The sequence below is a fragment of the Protopterus annectens genome, chromosome 8.part1 (assembly GCF_019279795.1).
Source record: "Protopterus annectens isolate FY-2018-M chromosome 8.part1, PAN1.0, whole genome shotgun sequence".
Lineage (NCBI taxonomy): Eukaryota > Metazoa > Chordata > Ceratodontiformes > Protopteridae > Protopterus > Protopterus annectens.
The window spans coordinates 316923510-316938357 of NC_056742.1; the positions used below are offsets into that span (position 1 = coordinate 316923510).

General features: G+C 41.9%; 1 protein-coding gene across 1 annotated transcript in view; it reads left to right on the plus strand.

The window, feature by feature from the left end:
- Positions 1-14848, plus strand: part of DHX38 (DEAH-box helicase 38) — a gene marked incomplete in the record, with an annotated part of 1902786 nt that overhangs the window by 1384379 nt on the left and 503559 nt on the right. Inside the window, 1 exon segment of the mRNA XM_044081902.1 lies at positions 3467-3579. Coding sequence (XP_043937837.1) covers positions 3467-3579 — 113 coding nt within the window.

Here is a 14848-nt window from a genome sequence, read left to right on the forward strand (position 1 = left end):
CTTTGTATTTCCTCCATAGCTTGATTAGCATTCAAAAATATCTTCGATCTGTAGGAAAAATATTGTGAAGGCAGCTGGATAATAGCACTTCAGTCTCACAGCTGCTTTTCAATATCCCATGACTGCTGGGATAGACTTGATTATCTTCTGCTTGGTTCACAGTAAATAGTCATTTTCCACAGTCTGCTGTTCCCATTTTCAATACTTTTCCCTTTTGATACAGTTTTGTCAGTAGCAGCTCTTTTTGCTGGTATGATTGCATCTTTACTTAATATAGGTCTTTCTAGCTTTCTCATGGCCAGATTTGGAGTATATAAACATAATGTGTTCTCTCAATTCTGCTTGCACCCATTAGAGGTTGACCTTATTCCAGGATAATGTGACTTTTGAGAGACGATGTTTAACAGAGGGATGGATTAACAAAAAAAAAAAACTACATTGGGGTGAAGAGGTCTTTCTTCATGTGTGTGTGTGTGTGTGTGTGTGTGTGTATGTGTATATATATATATATATATATATATATATATGTATGTATATATATGTATGTATATGTATGTATATATATGTATATATATGTATGTATATATATGTATATGTATGTATGTATATATATGTATATGTATGTATGTATATATATGTATATGTATGTATGTATATATATGTATATGTATGTATGTATATATATATATGTATATGTATGTATGTATATATATGTATATATATATATATATATATATATATATATATATATATATATATATATATATATATATATATATATATGCAGTGTTTCAGTTGTTTAGCCTTACATTTTTCCCATTCTCTTTGAGTTGGTTGGCAGACAATGATTGAAATGTGTGTTGTTTAGGTTCACTCTGATTCTGGAAGGTGTATTTTCAAGAATCTTATTGGAACCTTTTTTTTAGTCATACAGCCTTCATATTTTGCTGATTTGAACTCTACTTTGCAGTGCTTTCTACATTAGGAGTTTTCACATGAAAGAATAGATTGAAGATCTATAATAGATGTGATTGTGGTATGTGCAGTGTGTAAAACTGTCTGCTATTGTGGTATGTGCAATATAGATAAACAACCATCCTGTTCTCAATTAGCAGGTGATACTGAGTTGTGTCTTATAGAAAGAGTCTTTGCTGCTGTGGCAAGGTTGACAATTATTTCACTTGTAAGCAGAAGAGGCAACTTCATTCACCTCCAGTAGACAATGAACTTTATGGGCATACTCTGAATGTATACTTACTTTTGTTTGCATCATTGTAGTTCTTAGGTAGATGGAGCAATTCACTGGCCTTCTTCATCAATGTCCCAGGTTGCCTAAGGAGCGTAATTAGGATATCACAACAGAATTGTAATTAAACAGTAAAAGGCTTTAATCAGCAGTTATAAATTATTATTTTTTTTCTTTTTATTTGTTGACTGGAATAGAGCACAGATTTAAGTGGACCTTTTTCAGGTTCAGCCTGGGGATTGCATCATATCAGGTAAGAATCATAGTAGCTGTTTACCAAGAATGTGTGATTTTGATAGTGTTAAACAGTAGACATCACAGCTGTAGTTAGATGAATGTACACAGTATGAAGTAATGCACTCAGTGCTGCTGTTTACAGTATGTACAATTGCAGTAATTAGAGAAGGGAATAGAATGATGACTAGTAAAGTAGGAAGGTTCGGTGGGGAGTAAGGAGGAATAAGCTGATAGTGAAGAAGTGAGCTGTAATGAAATTAAAGAAGATTGGGAGAACAGAAGAAAAAAAATGTCTGTACACATCGAAGAATATGTGAAGTACTGTTTTTGGGATACAAATTGGGAATCCCAGAAGGCATAGGTCATAGACATTAGAAGTATAGAAAGTTGAGAATGAATACTTGGGAATGGTTGAGGTTTAATGGCAGATGGGTATGTGGTCACAGGTACATTAGAAATATGACTTGTCATTTTTTTTTACAATTAGTATATGAAAAGCGACTTAAGGCAATGTATAGTGCTTTAATTGCACTATTAGAAAGCAGCCTGCCCACAGTGACATCTACTGGAGGCAAGAGGTAATATTCCAGTGACAAAAGGATTAGTAAGTAGGGCATACAAGGCACTCCAAAATGTAGATAAAGGGATGTTGGAGAAGCTTAGGCCAGACTGGAGTCCTATGCTGGAAGGTAAGCTAGATAAAATTATGTACAACTATATTTATTAGTTGCCTCACTGCCCATTAAGTCTCTTACATTTAGAATTAATTAGTATTGTTGCTTGAAAGTGATTGCATTGTTTTTTCTCTTTCAAAAAACAAATTGAGAAAGATGTTACCAAATGCAGATTTGCATTGTTATAAGTATGATGAAGGGGTGGGTACTAGGGATGTAGGACTATGTATTTTGGTCTTATACAAGTTTATCTAATCTTAAGCAAGGGTTAGAATGCTTAGTGTCAATAGTGGTATTGCATGGGGATAGAGGATTTACCAAAAATGGCTATTATTAAATCACAAGAAAGGATTGTAATGTTCCATGTTAGAAGTAGTAATGTTATTTTTGTTACCTGCAACAGAGAATACTGCAATGTAAGTATGGATATCTAGATTAACTCCTTCAGTAAGGGATGAATTGGATAATGGTGAGAGTCAATTTGCAAAAAAAAAAAAAAAACTTTGGAAGAATGTGGTTCCATGAAAAATGCATAGGTATGCTCTTAAAATTTAATTTGAAAGATATATTATTGTTAAATTGATTGGACCGGGATATAAAGGAGACTGTTTCTGTTCACTGTTATAAGAATTGTTCACCCTGTAGTTGAAGAAGAAACTAAATTATATTTCTAGTTATCACCGTATGTATTACTTACAGTTGCATAATTCAGCATCCTTACCTGAAGAGTAAATAAACACGTCAAATAACTGAGTCTACACTGATCTGTTATAAATCATGTATTGACATAATCTGTTGCATACTCTAATATTATAATATAATATCATTATATGTAATTTATGGTTTGTGTCTAATAATATTATTATCATGGAAGCATTTGCACTGGGCAAGTTTATATAGGTAGTCTTTTACTTCAAGATGAAATTAAATGTGTGAGCCTGTAGACTTTATATTTGGACTGATAAATCCCCATGTTTTATAAGTTAGAACTGAGAGAGTGGTCTGGTGAAGAAAGTTTATTTTGGAGGGTTTGAAATCAGGAGGAAGAGTGATCTGTGGTACAGAGTTTATTTTGATAGGTTTAAAAGCAGGAGATAAACAAAACTCAGTAATAGTGCAGTAGGTCAGAAACAGTTAATAGTATAGTAATGCATTAGAAAGATGCACAATGTAAAAAACACTTACTACCAAACGCATTAATGAGAAAGTATCCCTATAGTCACCCCCTTTATATGTACAGTATATCATACATAACTACAGTTACAAGTTAATAATTTGCTCCACTTTTGTGTTCTTTCACATGATGTAGGTTTACAATCCTCGAATAGGTATGGATGCCCTGCAGATCTACCCCATCAGTCAGGCTAATGCTAATCAGCGGTCAGGCAGAGCCGGTCGAACTGGGCCAGGACAGTGCTTCAGGTAAAAAAATATATAGATATATATGTAGGCAGAAGAAAGTAAGTTTTCTAGAGCTCTTTCATACTGGATCTGGCAAGATGGTTGTCAAGATTTGTCTCTGCTTTTGACTGTTCCTGTAAGGAGTACTATTCTGAAGGGTATTTTTCCTTTATATTTTTTCAGAGTGTTTAAAGGTGGGGACTCCTTTTGTTTAGAAGTACCAACTTATTAAAGTAAGATGATGTAGCAGAGTGTGTTTAGTGTATTTGTTGATATTTGTCATGTTTTAAAAATGCATAGAGTAGTTATGGTTTTGTCTTCCATCAAAAATGTGTTTTTATATGCTGAATTTCATTGTTGCATGATTTTCTTTGGATGATGCTGTTTAGTGTTTTCCAATTGCTGACACTGGGGTTCTTCCGTAAGCGGTTTCCAGTCTGGTTCATTGTCTCATCTGTTGTAATGTGGCAGGTTTTCTTACAAGTTTCAATGTTGAAGTATGTTCCTACGCTGCACTAGCAGATGATGTGACACTGTACACCACAGCAGGAGTGTATGCCTAGATCCTGGACTCACCAGTTCTTATCTGCAATTTACACACTTATCTCAGTCATGAGTTTTGTTGGTGTATTACTGAAATCCAGAAAGTTTCCTTGGAGCTAAGAACTAATGAGCCAAGACCCTCACATGGGTATTGCTGTGTCTGCAACATATATCACTACTGTAGGTACCAGTAGACAATGGATATTGATGCTCCTGACCTGTCTCAGTGTCAGGAGACTGGCAGCAGTTGAAGTTTCCTTGCACAAGTATCAACAGGATGATCCCATATGTTGTTCAGATGTGATCCAGAGCACTTTTCAGAAGGTATGAAAAGTGATGGACAAGCCTCATTAAAACACGTACAGAAATAAGTCCATTTCTAAAATGGCTCTGTGGTCCCCACATGTAGTGAGCTTTGAGATATGGAACATGTAACTTTAAATGTTGACGACTTAGCCACCACAGAAAACCCTGCATATTTTGTGGTGCACTTTCTTCCCTAGAGTTTAACCTGAATGTAAACCACATGGAAGTTAGACAAAATCCACCCCGACTCTAGTTTGCTGACCATTCAGAAATACCACATGGTGTCAAAAGTGAAGCAGTGCTTTCAGAAGGACATTCATCTGTAGAAGTGGTGAAATCTGTTTGCCTTCAGGAGTTTGTGTTTGGAAGTACAAAATTACAAGGTAAACTCACAGAATACTTAAACATAAATTAATTTATTCACCTAGTGACAGTTGTGTGAAGAGCACCCATTGCTGAGTGACTACATTCAGCTAGTTTACTTGGGACTGAAATTAGTAGACACAATTGAATGACTGTTCTTAACATTAAGGCATATTTTAAGTAAAGTGAAAAACCTGTATATGAGATGGAATATATGTCTAGCTGTAATACATAGAATATTTGTTACACCATTAATAAAATAAGTGTATGTGTGGGTGGGTGGGTCTACTTTCTCCTTTCAAGACCATAAGAACGAAGTTTTGAAATTTCAAAATTTAAATAAAAAAAAAAAATCTTTTTTTTAGGTTTTTGCAGGGGGGAAGCCCCCACATCCCCTGCTAATTAAATATAATACCAACTCCAAAATCGCACTACAGCAAGGGAAAACAGTAAATATACTGTTCCACACTGTACAGGGATTTCCATTTAAACAGTTTGACATTTCAAAACTTTGATTTTATGGTCTCAACTATAAGAAATTCAACTTTTTAAAAGTTCGAAATTTAGAAGTAGACCCACACACACGCACACATATATATGTGTGTGTTTATACACACACACACACACACACACACACACACACACACACACACACACACACACACACACACGTGTGTGTATATATATATATATATATATATATATATGTGTGTGTGTGTATAGTAAACTCTCAGTTAACCGGAACTCAAGCAACCGGCAAAAAAATATAGAAGAAATACAGTACAATTTTCATGTGTTGCACTTTCTATCCCCCCCACAGCAGCATAACTTGCGTTTTTAGAGTTTTAAAAAGGAAGATAGGAATAAGTTCCCTGTCTTCCCAACCTGAGAGCAAGTCAAAGCAAACCAACAGTATCGGGTACAGTATTAGTCAGGCCTGTTTTTAATAGTAACTCAAGCAATCATAAACTACAGATGTTCTTCGTGTTTCACTGTTGCAGTCATCACACTTGGGTTATCTGCCTGCAGGTAGCCCTCAGCTGGCCCGAATACCAGAGACTTGGTATTTCTGCATCAGATGCTGTCGCTCCAGGACTGACGTCCAGTCGCCAGTGGTATAAAAATGGGCAGCAGACGCCATTACAGCAGTCTTTCTTGCCGAGGAGCCCGAAGCAGAAGCAGTTCACAAGTGTCGGTCGGCCGCCACCTGAATTTTCGTTTAAGAATTGAATAATCCTGAAGTCTTCTAAAGCTATGTACCCCGTTGGGGATCCTTTTTGTTGCTCTAACCGATGTCAGAAAAAGTTAACAATTGTCTTGCCTGTGGAAAGCAAATACTTCACAGAGATTTTCATTCTGACTGCGTCACCTGTTTAGGCCCAGACCACAATGTCCCTCACTGACGGTTTTGTGCCTTGTTTAATGCCTGAACCATTTGTCGTCGGGCTCTCTTTGTCGCTAAATCCTTTTGCTCTCGATCCCCATATTGTGAAATGGCTTCGGTAAGCCATCCGACTACTGATATTCCGAAAAACATTAAGATAAAGACAGAGACAGACCTCATAGGTCCAAAACTGCTGATGACGCTTCCGTTAAGTTAGTTGCCAGTCTGCCGGTACTCAGTGAGGTGCTTTCGCAGCCCCTGATGCCCACTTCAGTGGATTCGCAGGCCTTTACCGAGACCCATTCGGAGTCCGGTATGCCACAAGACTGTTCTTCGACTATGGAACCTGCGGATGTCTCTACCTTGGATGGGTCTGGAGCCGCTGTGCAGGCACCAGCTTCTGAGGCAGTTCTTCACTCAACCGATGTTTGACTCAAACCGATGACTTTTTTTAACCAAAACTACTGAGTTTCTTAGGCCCAGAGTATGCACTACGCCTAGAAAACCAGCGACCAAAGTGCATGCACCTCCCATGCCACAAAAACAAATGCTTAGAATGGCCGAAGACCTTATTACACTGATTAGGGGAAGTTGGCTTTCACCTGCTAAGAGACAGAGTTCAGTCCCCTTCAGCTTCTGCAGACCAGGAGTCCGATGACTCTGATATTTCTGATTATGAAGACATGCCCTTATCTGCTTATGAGGATTCAGATGCAGAGGAATCCATTTCCTCTGCCTACCCCCCGGAGGATTTTTCTTTTGGTGAAACCTTGCATAACTTAAGAGAGCATTTCCACTGGGAATGCCAAGACTATCCTCAGTCCAAAAAGAGACTCAGAGAATTTCTAGAATTGCCTCAGCACAGGCCTTTAGCCACACCCCCTGTCCTGGATGTTGTTGGTGATGTTTTTGTGGAATCCAGTCTTACTCCTGACACTTTACCTCCTGCCCCTAGGAAACCAAACGGGTACTACAGAGTACCTGACACTCACAAATTTCTTTTCAAGAGTCCTACTGCTGACCCAGAGATAATTTCCCAGGGGCCTAAAGGTATCAAGGCTTACTACAGCCAAGAATCCCACCCCTTCAGACAGGAATTCCAGAGCTTTGGACAGATGGGTTAAGAAGGTATATACCTCTGCAACTCTTGCTATTAGGGCATTGAATTGTCAGTTTCACATGCTGAAGTGCCAGCAACATATTATGGAACTTATTAAACAAAAAGTGGCAACCTTTTCAGACTGTGCAGAAAATAAAGAATTGCAGGAGCTTATGCACTCTGCAAGCCAAGTCAGTAAGCATACTTTGCAGTGTTACTTTAATGCCCTAGAAGCATCTTGCCGGGCAGCAGTCACTGGTTCTGAACTGAGAAGACATGCTTGGCTGAAGGAGCAGACCTTGCCAGACCATGTCAAATCAAAGTTACTAGACGCTCCTTTAAATAAGGACTGTTTGGCACCAAAACAGAAGAGGTCCTGAAAAAGATGCAAGAAAAAGCTATGCGAACTGTTAAAGAATTCTTACAAGTGCAACCCACTAGATTTTGTAGGCATTGCCCTTCCAAGCACTGGTCCTTTCCAGCCCCCTCCAGGCCTTCTCAAACCAGACCCAGGGGAAACAGACCACCCAGACTACAGTCTCAGGGTATGCAGAGATCTAAGCAATGGAGTGCCCCCATCCCTAAAGCAGGGAGTAGTAAGCCACCTCCTTACAGAAAAAGCTCACAATGACTTCTTTACTCTACTCCCCAGCCCTGCCCAATTGCTTGTGCCCCTAGGAGGAAAATTTGCCCTTCATGCAAAAAAACGGATGTCCATCACTCAGGACCGCTGAGTCCTCAACATTGTATCCCAGGGGTACAAATTTTATTTCCATTCACTGCCAACCCCAAGCGGGTTTCCAGACCTTCCTCCAAATCAGTGGGCAGAGGCTCAAAACCAAGTACTTTCCCTTTTCAATATCAGAGCTATTCAGCTTGTTCCAGTAGAACAGAGGGGTCAAGGATTTTATTCCAGACTTTTCCTGGTACCCAGGAAAGAGGGCTCTTGGTGCCCAATCCTGGATCTTTCAATTCTGAACACCTCCCTGGTGGTACAAAATTCAAAATGCTTACCCTGCAACAGCTTCTTCCTATGCTAGCCAAAGATGCCTTATTAGTCACCCTAGACTTAAAAGAAGCCTATCTGCACATCCCCGTAAGGGAGTCATGCAGCAAGTATCTACATTTCAGGACAGGATCTATGCATTATCAGTTCTCTGCACTTCCCTTTGGCTTATCTACTGCACCCAGAGTATTCACAAAATGCCTGGCTCCAGCCATTGCATACTGCAGGCAGAGAAATATCCAGATTTACCCATACGTGGACGACTGCCTGATTCAGGCAGACAGTCAGGAATTGCTGCTGCAGCAACTGACATTTGTAAAAAACCATCTGATATTGTTAATCCTCATTCATTCCTTACGCATGGGTATCGGTTCCGAGTTCGGAACCAAGCTGGCCATTTTCCAAGCTCGCATCAGCTTCAAACTCTCGAGCTAAAATCTTACCCACAATCCCCCTCTCCCTGTTACCCCAGATTTTGTTTGCCGTGTTGCCATCCGGTCGTGTCAAGCTACTTCTCTTGAGCTAAGTACAGTCAATTGTTGTTTAATTGCTTTACAAATTACTTTTCTGTCAGAAAAGTTGATATTTTATTGTCTCTTACTCTATCGCATCTAGCGTTCATAATTTCCTCAGGTTTTTCTGTTTTTTACTTACTACTTTTACCGTGAGGTATTTTCTCTTTATCATCATTGGTAATCTTTTTCCCTTTTCTCTCTCATACCTTCGGGTACTCTCTTGTACCATTTTTGGTACTTTTCTATTAATTAATATGGCAGATAAAAAAGGTAGTCCGAGGTATAAGCGGTGTTCTGATTGTGGACACAAACTGCCTACTTCTGATGCACACTCTTTGTGTGTTTATTGTTTGGGAGCTTCCCATTTATCTGTTGAACCACCCTGTACTATTTGTGAGAACTTTTCTAATAGAACTTTGTTAGGAAGGAAAAACAAGCTGATACTGAAGGGACTTCTAAAATCTCCCTTTTCAGAGGCTATTTCTGGGTCGGAGGTCTCAACCCCTCTTAAAGCCCATAAGAAAATGGATGTTTCTACTAAGGCTAAATCCTTGCCTTCATCCCTGGCTGGGGACTCTCACCAACCAACACCTAAAAAGGCTCCGTTTTCAGCTCCGGAGCTCTCAGTCAGCCGCAGTGCTTTCGGTGCCTAGATCTTCGGCTCCATCAGTGACTTTGGCTCTGTCCTCTTCTGCAGCCTTCTATATATCAGCACTGAGAGGCGCCTCTGTTCAGACCACTGTATTGGCACCGACCGTTCAGTCGGCGCAGACCTTGACCGCTTCGGCGCCGAGATCTTCCTTGGAACCAAGGCCTTTATTGTTGACTCCAGTTTTGTCTGTTCCCACTAAGGCACTGATCCCTGTGTCAGTGCAGACAATGACCTCTGCACTGATGACTTCTTCGGTGCAGACAACTGTAGTCTAGTCTTTCTCGGCACCATTGTCCTCGGTGCGATCAGATGAGATGAGCACCGAGTCTGCCTCTTCTGTGGACAGGCCTGTTTTCCCTCAGTCTCCGTGAAGTCCACTAGATGCCTTTCCGAACATGATGTGTTGTACCTTGTGGACCAGGTACTCTTGGCCAGAGGTATTCCACCCCTCAGGAGCTATCCTTCCTTGGGAGGTGATCACCCATCTCCAAAGACCCCTTCTTATTCTCCTCCTTCATTGCCTTTGAAGTCCATGGATATAGCACAGTCTCCCCCTTCTGCGGTTCCCTTTATGGAACTCACTAAGGAACCACAGTTGCCTTTGTGGCAGGAAAGTTTTGCTATGACCAGGATGTCAGCTGTGACACGCATAGCTTGCTGCTCCACAGCCATCCAGGGACTCCGGGTCGGCAGGCTGAGCCACTTAAGGGAGGGGTGACCCCTGCCCTAGACATACACTCCTCTTCGGGTGGACTAGCCTTCCAACTGATGGAGAAGACTTTCGCTGCTGCTGGCGATACCGGACTGTCTGTACCTCCGCCCTCCTCTGGTACCCTGGTTCCACAAGTCGCATCTAGCGGATTCCGGGTGCAAGGGCCGCAGGACATATTCCCTTGGGAATCCCCTTTTCCGCTGTCTTCTCCAGATCCTTCCACTGAGGAGGTCCACCGGAAAAGTTTGTGTAAGAGGAAGCACATGGACTCCACAGAGGAGTGCCTCATCGAAGACACAGATTTCGATGAGGGGGAAGGATCCCCTCAGTCACCCTCTGAGGTATCCTTTGGCAATATCCTTGAAATCCTGAAACAGAGAGGTGACTGGCAGTCCTCTAATCCGACCTCTGAGGAATCTGTGTTCCTGCAGGCCTTTCCCGCCTAGCCCCCTACCTCCTGGGATGTTCTTTGTGTTTCACTGTTGCAGTCATTACATTTGGGTAATCCTTCTGGAAGGTTGCCCTCAGTCGGCCTGAATTCCAAAGTCTTGGGTCCTGCATCAGCTACTGTCGCCCCTTCTCTGATGTCAGGTTGTCAGGGGTATGAAAGAAGCAGCCAAAGCCATTTTCTTCAGTCTTTCTTGCCGCGCGGTGCCCGAAGCAAAAGCAGGTCACAAGTGCCGGTCAGCCGACTCCTGAGATTTTCTTGTTCGAGTTTCAGACCCGAAGTCTTCAATAAAGCTAAGTGCCCCGTTGGGGAAACTTTTTTCTTGCTTCAGACCGATGTCAGAAAAAGTTAATTGTATTTCTTGTGGAAAGCAAATACCTCATGATGACTTTCATTCTTACTGTATTCCTTGCCTAGGCCCTGATCACAATGTTTCTGGTTGTTAGTTTTGTGCTAGATTTAACCAAATGCACTGTTAAGCATATGTAAGATTTTGCATTAAACTATTTTGGACGCCAGTTTAATTATCCAGTAATGTCGTCAGATAGCCGTCCGACTACCAGAGTTCACAAAAAATGCAAAGAAAAGGAGAGAGATAAACAACCGAGGTCCAAAACTGACGACGAAGCTTCTCTTAAGCCAGTCGTCTGTTCTCAGTGAGGCGCTTTCGCAGCCCCTGATGCCCGCTACTTTAGAGTCGCAGGCCACTATCGATTCCCACGTGGAGTCGGTTATGCTGCTGGAAACTCAAGGTATTGGAGCCTCGGACACTATTCCCTCAGATGGGTCCGGAGCTGCTGAACAGGAACCGGCTTCTGAGTGTGTTTTCAGACCTAAACATCTTTGCATTAAACCGACTTCAGTTTCAGCTTCAAAGGCAAAGACTAAAGCACCTTCTAAAGCAAAGAAACAAACTCAAGAGCCACGTGGACAGGCCTCTATGCCCAAAAAACAGATGCTCAAAATGGCCGAAGACTTGAATACCCTGATCAGGGGTTCCCATCCCCCTCCTGATAAGAGGCCAAGGCAAGAGACAGACTATGAATCTTCAGATCAGGTTTCTATTTCTTCTGATTCCTCTTCTGATCAGTAATATTCTCTTCCCCCCATGAGGATTCTGATGCTGAAGAATCTATACCTTCAGCTTCTCCTCCAGAGGACTATTCTTTTGGGGAAACCTTGCATACCATGAGGGAGCATTTCCACTGGGAGAGCCAAGATTTTTCAGAATCTAAAAAGAGGCTCAGGGATTTCCTTTTACTGCCTCAACACAGGCCTTTAGCCATTCCACCTGTGTTAGACATTGTAGATGATGTGTTTTCGGAGTCTAGTCTGACCCCTTACTCCTTACCTCCAGCTCCTGTTAAGCCTGACAGATATTACAGGGTTACAGTCCACTTAAACACAGACTTGCACAAAATTCACTAAAGCCGTCACTCCTTTCAAACACTTAATTTATTTAATTGAATGCGATTCTTCTTCTGGATCCTTCAGAACATCCGGTGTGTACTAAAGCCGTCACTCCTTGTGAACACTTAGTTTATTTCATTGAATGCGATTCTTCTGGATCCTTCAGAACACCCTGCTGCAGACCCAGAAACTATTTCACAGGGTCCCAAAGGAGTTAAGGCTGCCGCTGCAAAAAACCCTACCTCCTCTGACAGGGATTCTAGGGCACTGGATAGATGGGGAAAAAAGGTTTACACATCTGCTACCTTGGCTATAAGGGCCTTAAACTGTCAGTTTCATATGCTCAAATATCAGCAACATGTCATGGCATTGCTTAAACAGAAAATGTTGTTAAACTCTGATTGTGCAGAAAACAAGGAAATGCAAGATTTATTGCATGCAGCTGAACAAGTTGGAAAGCATACTTTGCAATGTGGTTTTGATTCTCTGGAGGCCTCCTGCAGGGCCGCAGTTACAGATTCTGTACTTAGGAGGCATGCTTGGTTAAAGGAACAAAATCTGCCTGATCATGTCAAAGTTAAATTATTAGATGCACCTTTACAGCATGATACTTTGGTGTTAAGGCAGAAGAGGTGTTAAAGAAAATGGAGGACAGAGCTAAATCTATGCAAACTGTCAAAGATTTTTTACAAGTACAGCCACCTAGGTTTAGTAGACAGTGGCCTACAAAGAATTCGTCTTTTCCTGTGTCAGACAGACCTCAAAGGGGCAGATCCAGACACCCTAGAGGCAGATCCCAGGCGCAAGGTTCATACAGGTCAAAGCAATGGAGTGCTTCTACCTCCAAAGTTGGAGAAGACAAATCACAACCATACAGGAAACAGTCCCAATGACTTCCCCCTGCCTGCACCAAGCACTTACCTCCTGGCAGCACCCTTAGGGGGAAAATTAGCACTTTTTTCTCAAAATTGGCACATTATAACCCAGGACAAGTGGGTTCTAAATATAGTGTCACAAGGCTACAAGTTCCATTTCCATACCCTGCCAAAGGCAAATGGCTGGCCAGATTTGCCAAAAAAATCAATGGGCAGAGGCGCAAAAACAAGTCTCATCCCTCATGGACATGGGGGCCATTCAACAAGTACCAGAGCAAGAGCAGGGACAAGGATTTTACTCAAGACTATTCTTGGTACCCAGAAAGGACAAGACCTGGAGACCAATACTGGACCTATCTATTCTGAACACATTCCTGGATATTCCAAAATTTAGAATGTTGACTTTGCAGCAGCTTCTGCCCATGCTGGGCAAGAATGCTTGGCTTGTGTCTTTAGACCTAAAAGAGGCATAGCTGCATGTCCCAATCAGACAGTCATGCAGAAGATACCTCAGATTCAAGGCTGGCTCAATGCATTACCAATTCTCTGCACTGCCCTTTGGCTTATCTACTGCGCCCAGGGTCTTTACAAAGTGCCTGGCACCAGTAATTGCATTCTGCAGACAAAGAGGAAAACAAATATATCCTTACTTGGACGACTGTCTAATTCAAGCAGAGAACAAGGACATTCTTCTACAGCATCAGATATTTGTGCAGAGACTTCTAACATGCCTAGAGTACACAGTCAACGAAAAGAAATCAAAACTAGTACCCACTCAAGAGATAATATTCCGGGGTGCAAGCTTAAATACAACTGCCCAGATGGCTTATCTCACGCAAGACAAACAAAGGCAACTGACTATTTCAAAATGTTGGCAACAAAGGCCCAGTTACTTGCAAGAAAAATTCTGCAGGCTTTGGGCTTCATGGCATCCTGCATCCTACTAATTCCATATGCAAGACTGCATATGAGGAAACTTCAATGGTACCTAAAAAGTGTTTGGACTCAACATTGCCACAGCCTGGAAACAGTGATTACTCTCATTCCCTGCCTGCAACAGGAGTTTCGATGGTGGGCGAATGCTTGTCACCAGAACAAGGGACAGCCATTCACATTACCCCCAGCCAGGCAGACGCTAACAACAGATGCATCAGATTATGCCTGGGGGCCCACATGGCAGGAAGATGCATTCTGGGCACATGGTCCTCAAACCAAATGCATCTGCATATCAATCAAAAAGAGATGCTAGCTGTTGAAAATGCCCTGACAGCCTTCAAGGACCTACTTCATCCGGGACAACTACTGCTAAAGACGGACAACACCACAGTCATGTGGTATATAAACAAGCAGGGGGGCACACATTCTTACCCCCTTTGCAGACTAACCATGACTTTGTGGGACATAGCATTGACTTACCAAGTACATCTGCAGGCACAATTCCTGCCAGGAAAGGAAAACACTCTGGCAGACGAACTAAGCAGAAACCTCGTGGATCCCCATGAGTGGCAGCTGGATCCACATGTCTTCAACATGATAACAAGGAAATGGGGATGCCGGGACATAGATCTATTTACCTCCCCTCACAACTACCAACTAAAAAGATTCTGCAGAAGGACTTCTCACAGACAAGCATTGAAAGTGGACTCCCTATCTTTCAGCTGGAAAAACCTATCAGTATATGCCTTTCCTCCACTGCCTCTCCTCCCCAAGGTACTCGTAAAGGTCAGACAGGAGAAGCCAAAGATGATACTGATTGCCCCAGACTGGCCCCACCAGTACTGGTATCCAACCCTAAGGAATTTCTCAATGCCCACCTTGGACCTTACCTCAAATACCTCATCTACTGTCCCAGCAAAACAATCAGATCCTGCACAGCCAACTCAGAACTTTAAACCTGGCAGCATGGCGGATAATGTAGTCATACAAAGCACATCTCTCAGTAAAGCTTTGATGGATGTCATTTTGGAAGCCAGAAGG